General features: G+C 52.5%; 1 protein-coding gene across 2 annotated transcripts; it reads right to left on the bottom strand.

Annotated features, from left to right (window-relative positions):
- Positions 1-3,037: 3,037 nt before the first annotated feature.
- Positions 3,038-4,899, bottom strand: LOC116875497 (somatotropin). Of its 2 annotated transcripts, XM_032871058.1 has the most exons (5): positions 4,659-4,899; positions 4,259-4,419; positions 3,981-4,097; positions 3,636-3,797; positions 3,038-3,342 (listed from the first exon to the last, which is right to left on the bottom strand). In XM_032871058.1, exons 1-5 carry the CDS (start codon positions 4,666-4,668, stop codon positions 3,142-3,144), a joined length of 651 nt encoding a protein of 216 aa, XP_032726949.1. In that variant the 5' UTR covers positions 4,669-4,899; the 3' UTR covers positions 3,038-3,141. The 2 variants fall into 2 exon arrangements, with proteins under 2 accessions (XP_032726949.1, XP_032726948.1); XM_032871057.1 differs by lacking the exon at positions 4,659-4,899 and having other exon boundaries at positions 4,259-4,566.
- Positions 4,900-6,422: the final 1,523 nt, after the last annotated feature.

The raw sequence follows: 6,422 nt of genomic DNA, 5'->3' as shown, positions 1-6,422 counted from the left end.
CTACTTTCTTGTCTTTATAAACTTAACTATGCTAAGTACCTCCTGAGAGAAATCATATAGTAGTTGTCTTTTTGTTACTGGCTTGTTAAAAAAAGTTTAGAGGACTGTTTAGAATTAGAAACAGAGAGAAACACGACTGACCTAGGTCTTCATCATGGGTGGACCTGGATATGTGATCTTTGCTGTCCCTAACTCAGTGGTTCTCAACTTTGCTTGCACATTAGACTCAGTTTTTATTTTATTTTATTTTATTTCCCAAAAGATTTTATTTATTTATTTGACAGAGATCATAAGTAGGCAGAGAGGCAGGCAGAGAGAGGAGGAAGCAGGCTCCCTGCCGAGCAGAGAGCCAGATATGGGGCTCAATCCCAGGACCCCGGGACCATGAACTGAGTGGAAGGCAGAGGCTTTAACCCACTAAGCCACCCAGGTGCCCCTAGACTCAGTTTTTAAAACCACCCCTTTCTGCATCCCTTCCAGACCAATTAAATCAGAATTGCAGGGAATGGAGGCTGCTGCAAGAGTTGTTTAGAAAACATTTCAGGTGTTTCTAATTTGTGATGGAGGGCGGCATCCACTGCTTAATTGAAATCTGAAAGGCAGAATAACATTTGTCAAATCAGGACGTTTAGGGGAGATGGCATTTCAGGTCTTTTTAAAATTCTAAAATTTTGCAAAATCAGTTAGTGTCTCTCAACAAGCGTTGGTGGATTGGATTCTTCGAAGCCCAGAAGCAGCTGAGCCAACGCTGCCAGGACTGTGGCTCCCCCTGCAGTCTACTGCTGTCATGACAACCCCACTTTAGAACCCTCTCACTAGTAGCTTACCCCTTTCCATAGGCACCCTTCTCCTGACACATTCATTCAACAAACACTGTACTTTTTAAAGACGGTTCACATTTCCTTCTCAAACACTTATGCAAGCTAAGAGGTCATTATATTTATGCTCATTACCTCAACTTCTGAAGAATATGAGATTTCCAAATAGTTATGAGATCAAATGAGGGATAATACACGAATATTGCTTTTCAGCTTAATGTAAGAAATATTTCTCTGAAAACAGAGCGGTTTAATAGAGTGAGTTGTCTTGTGAGATAGTGACTCCCTTCACACTAGTGCTACACAGTGAGTACTATCTCTAAGTGATGCTATGGAATAAGAGTTCCTAAATTAGAATGAATTAGGGTGACCTATGAACCCCTTCCAACCCCCAAAGTCCATGATTTTAAGCCAGACAATAAAATAATGATCTATGGCAGAAGAATGGTTTCTGAGTTAAGAAGTGGAGCTTGGGGTTCTGATAATTCCAGCTTTCAACCATTCCCCAAGAACTTACTAAATGTAAAATACCCAAAACGAATACAGGTGGGTCTTGTTCTAAAGAAAATCCATCATAGCTTATACAAATTTGAACTTTTCATAAAGATTAATTAGGACACTGACTATTGTATTATAAAAGAATTATTGATTTTGTAAAATCATGTTTGGATACTAGAGTTCCTCTGAGCATCTAAGTATTGATTTGTAAGTCACTACTTAGCGAAGGTGTTTGGGTGACCAAAGACTTCATTCTTTGTAAGTTCATGTGGAAATAACCAGTTGAGAAGCGATTAGCAAAATAGAATTTGGTTTGATAACAAGTATTTAAACATTCCATCAGAAAATATGGAACACTCCAAAATTCAGTGTAAAAGAGCGGCAATTTCTTGAGGGCTGTAATGTGTCAACACCGCAGAAACACCATTTTACCTAATCCTAACACAGCCTTGCAAGGCAATTTGTTATCATTCATTTTATAGGTGAGAAAACTGGGTCCTAGAGAGGTTAAGGAATCTACTCATAAGCCTAAATTCAAGTCCAAATATTTCTGATTCATTCTCTCACAAGTTATCCCAATCCACTGCCCTTAGAACAAATTACTTACTGACAGCTTGAAGAGCAAATGGGTTTGGGTTCATTTTTGCCCTTAAAAATGTTTTCAATATGGGTGCGCCTGGGTGGCTCATTCAGTTAAGTGTCCAACTCTTGGTTTCGGCTCAGGTCATGATCTCAGGGTTGTGAGATCGAGCCCAGAGTCAGGCTTCTGGCTCAGTGCCCAATCTGCTTGAGATCTTTTCCCCCTCCCTGACTCTCCCTCCACTCCTCCCCCCATTCACACACGCTCTCTCTAAAATAAATAAATAAAATATTTTAAAAAATGTTTTTAATGTGAATTAGTCACTAATGTTTTAAAAATCAGATTTCACGTGAAAGTCTGTATGTCCTGTGTGTCTTAAAAAATTCAGAAGCTTTAACAACCTTGCCCCGTGGTCCTAAAGGGGGCGAAGTCTGGCTAGGCCCCCAACTTCACTGGGGCTTAAATTCTTCAGGTTGCTCCAGTCCCTGTGATCTGGGCTGTACCCCTGATGCGGAAGTGGAGTGTCAGTTAGGACTTATCCCTTCACGCCCAGCCCTCCTTACTTTCATAATTATCTACCTGGCCTCTGCTGGTACTTAATTTGCAACCCTGATTTAGTGTCTTTCCTCTACTTCCCTTGCCACCATTCAGATCCCGAATATTTTAAAGCTGTTTTGCATTGTTTCCGCTTCCCAAGAGTGGGAGGGTCTAACCGTGTCTTCATCTTAGACTTTCTGCACAAAAGTAATTCTGATTTCTCTCGTTGTTTTCTCCCATGTTGGGGCATTTTGCTTCTGTACTTAATAGCTTGCCTTGCTTTCCATTTCTTCCTGCTCTTGGGGGCTAGATTTGGTGTTGTGGTGCCCATGGGGGAGGGAAGAACGCCTCCAGGGAATTTATGAGGGTGCTCCTGACCTATGGTTGCCCAGTGAGCTAGGGCCTGGGGCCTGGGGCCTGGGCAGGGGACTTGATGTGCCATGGACAGAAGTGAACGTGTTAGTTTCTTTTTAGCCCAGGGAGATTGGGGTCAGTTATCCTCCCCAGCAGACCCCACAGGATGCCAAAGGTTGTCTTCCCAACCAGTCACTTGCGCCCCCCCCCCGCCCCCCGCCCCGTGATAGCATGACGCCCACTCAGACGCTGTGATGCAATTTCATTTTATTAGGAAAGCACAGTGGACACCGGAGAGGCCCTTTCCAGGGTCAGGGGAGGCTGTGGGGACGGGGTGAAAGGGAAACCCAGCAACTAGAAGGCACAGCTGCTTTCCACGAAGCGGCGACACTTCATGACCCGCAGATAGGTCTCGGCCTTGTGCAGGTCCTTCTTGAAGCAGGAGAGCAGCCCATAGTTCTTGAGCAGCGCGTCGTCGCTGCGCAGGTTTGTGTCAAACTTGTCGTAGGTTTGCTTCAGGATCTGCCCGGCCCGGGGGCTGCCGTCTTCCAGCTCCTGCCGAAGGGGAGGAGGGACAGAGAGGCCCAGGGGTCGCCTGATGCTCCTTCCCTGACTCCCCCCCCCCACACCCCCTACCCCCCCGCGAGCGGCCCTCCCCTCCAGGGCTCAGAGAAGGCAATGGAGGATTCCCAGAAGGAACCGAGTAAGCGTTCTCGGGGGTCAAGGTCGGACTGCTTGCTCTACAGGAAGGGGCACCGTCTCCCAGCCCCTGCAAGACCCCCCCGCCCCTCGTCGGAGCCAGCGGGGCCAGCTGGCCCAGGGCAGGGGACCCGCGGCGCCCTCCGCACCCGCATCAGCGCTTGGATGCCTTCCTCCAGGTCCTTCAGCTTCTCGTAGACTCGGTCCGAGGTGCCGAACACTAGGCTGTTGGTGAAGACCCTGCTGAGGAACTGCACGGGCCCCAGCCACGACTGGATGAGCAGCAGCGAGAAGCGGAGCAGCTCCACGTCCTGCGGCGGGCAGAGGGGGCGGTGGGCCGGCTGGCCTCGGCCCCAAGGGGGGGCCTCCCCCGGCCGCCCTGCCACCCAGTGCCCCCTCCGCCCCAGGGCCCCGACTCCTGCGGAGAGCAGGGGCCCCCTTCTTGGAAGAAGGGAGGCCCGTGACCCTCGGCCGGCCCGCCCTGGGCCACTCACGGATCTCTGCTGGGCCTCGTCCTTGCCGGTGGGCGCCGGGATGGTCTCCGAGAAGCAGAAGGCGGCCTGCGCGTTCTGGATGGAGTACCTCTGGCCCTCGGGGATGTACGCCCGCTCCTGGAGGAAGGATGCTCCTCACTGCCTGACTCGGAGGCCCCCTCCGTGTGTGCTCAGGGAACAACCTCTTCACTCCTCAGTTTCCTCCCCTTGCCTCCCAGGGGTTGGGGAAAGTCACCCCTTCCCGCCCCACCCCCAGCACCCATTCCTGGGAAGCTTACAAAGTCTTTGTAGGTGTCCGCAGCCAGCTGGTGCAGGTGCTGGGCCCGGAGCACGGCGTTAGCAAACAGGCTGGACAAGGGCATGGCGGGGAAGGCGCCCACCTCCTGAGGCCAGGGCAAGCAGAGCAGGGTAAAGACCAGGAGCACGGAGTTCCGAGGACCTGCACACAGAGGGACACAGAGGGCAAGGCTGGGGCCCAGACGACGAGATGCCCGTTTCCTGCCAGCCCTTCCCCTCCCCCCAGGGGCTGAGAACATTTAACACTTGGCCAAACGTCTGGGCAGAGCCGTCTCTGCTCCCCTCCAGCAGCCCCAGAGCCCAGGGTTAGCGCCCCCAACCATTGGCAGCCCCCCACCCCTGCCTTGCCCCTCAGTACATGACAAGGCCAAGGGGACTTACCAGCAGCCATTGCAGCCAGGTGAGCTGTCCACAGGACCCTGAGCGCTTGGGGGAGCTGGGTGCTGGGATCCTGGAATCGGTCCCTTGCGGGCTCTTTTTATACCCTGGTCCCTTCTCTCTCCCCTTCTGCCCCCACCTATTTTCTCTATACATTTATGCATTGGGCCAGTGGCCCGTCTGTGCTGATGGATAATTTAGAGCCTCCTCCCTCTTGTCCTGTTCCCACTCTTCTTGGGGTCATGTCCCCCAGGCCGTCCCTGACATTTTCCCCTCTCCACCATCACCGGCCCTGAGGAGTGTACACACAGGGTCTCGGCTGGGGAGACCACCCAATCTGTCCTCATTTCCAGGGGCAGGTGGCAGGTGTGATGTGGTAGGGCACCATCATGGGGTGGTCTGCCCAGGGGAGGAGGACCCAACCAGTCCCCAAATGGGGGGCCATGTAGGCCGGGTGTGCTGTGAGGGCTGCACCTCCCCCTCTGTTCCTGTTCCTCCTCCCTGTACAGCTGCCCTCTGCCCACCAGGGAGAGCGTGTATTTGGGGAAAGGGAGCCCAGAACAGCCCAGGATCCTGGGGTTTCTGGGTACAATTCAGCCCCAGGTTCCATCTCTGCTGCTGTCACCATCCCCCCACCCTTTCCCGCCATCGGACCACTGGGTCTGGACTGAGGCAGATGGTGCTGAACGTGGACCTCCAGAGGGCCCCAGCCCCACACTGTCTGCCCCTGCCCCCACCCTGTTTTCCTGAGGTAGGGGCACCTCTAGGTGGCTGGGGCTGAGTCGTTACCCCCCCTCCCAACTCCTCAAACCTGCTATAGAGATGCAAACCAAGAAGAGAAGTGCCAGGGACAGACCCAGGCTACTGGGGCTTCCCCCCCCCCCGCCGCCCCCCACCCAACCCAGCCACCGCCAGAGGATATCTAGTTCGGAAGAGCCCTTGAGAGTTTGGGTCTCGTCCCCACACTGGAACTTCGGGTACAGCACCCCCAAAGATGCTCTCTCCGGTCACCTCAGTTACCTCCCAGTCTTTCTTTTCCTTTAATATTCGTATAAGAACTCCTCACGTTGTGACACGTTTGACCCTCATGACCATCTCATGAAGGCAGAATTATTGCCTCCCCATTTTACAGAGGAGCTGACTGAGGCTTAGAGAGGCTTGCTCTCGCCAGCTACTTCAGCCAAAGTTGACCTCCCAAACCTTCCTCTTCCCCTGTTGATCATCCTAAACCCTTTCTCCCGAACAGACTGGGTGGGCCACTCAGTTATTGTATCTTCTAAATGTCTCTCAAAACAGAGATCCTGGGGCGTCTGGGTAGCTCAGTCGGTTAAGCATCTGCCTTCGGCTCAGGTCATGAGCCCAGGGTCCTGGAATCGAACCCCGCTTCGGGCTCCTGCTCAGAGGGAAGCCTGCTTCTCCCTCTCCCACTCCCCCTGCTTGTGTTCCCTCTCTCTATCAAATGAATAAATAAAATCTTAAAAAAACAAAAACAAAAATGGAGATCCTGCCCCTCATCACGAGGGTCCCTTTGCTTCACTTTGTCCACCCCCACGAGGCAGGCTGTGGTCCCTCATTTCCCACGCAAGACTGGGCCAGACATGGGGTGTATGTTGGAGACCAGGTAGCCGTACAAGGTGGCGGTTGGGAAGGCTGGGTAGGACAGTCACCTTTCAGCCTCCAGGCCAGGGCGTGGGGACATTGTGGCCTCTGCAGGCCACCAGCATCAGATCACCCCCAGGACTAAGAGTGGGAATTCCCCTCCCTGTA

The sequence above is a fragment of the Lontra canadensis genome, unplaced genomic scaffold (assembly GCF_010015895.1).
Source record: "Lontra canadensis isolate GAN:19392208 unplaced genomic scaffold, GSC_riverotter_1.0 scaffold41, whole genome shotgun sequence".
In the NCBI taxonomy this organism is placed as follows: Eukaryota; Metazoa; Chordata; class Mammalia; order Carnivora; family Mustelidae; genus Lontra; species Lontra canadensis.
Note: the sequence above shows the minus strand (reverse complement) of the source record. Positions and strands in the feature narration are given on the sequence as shown.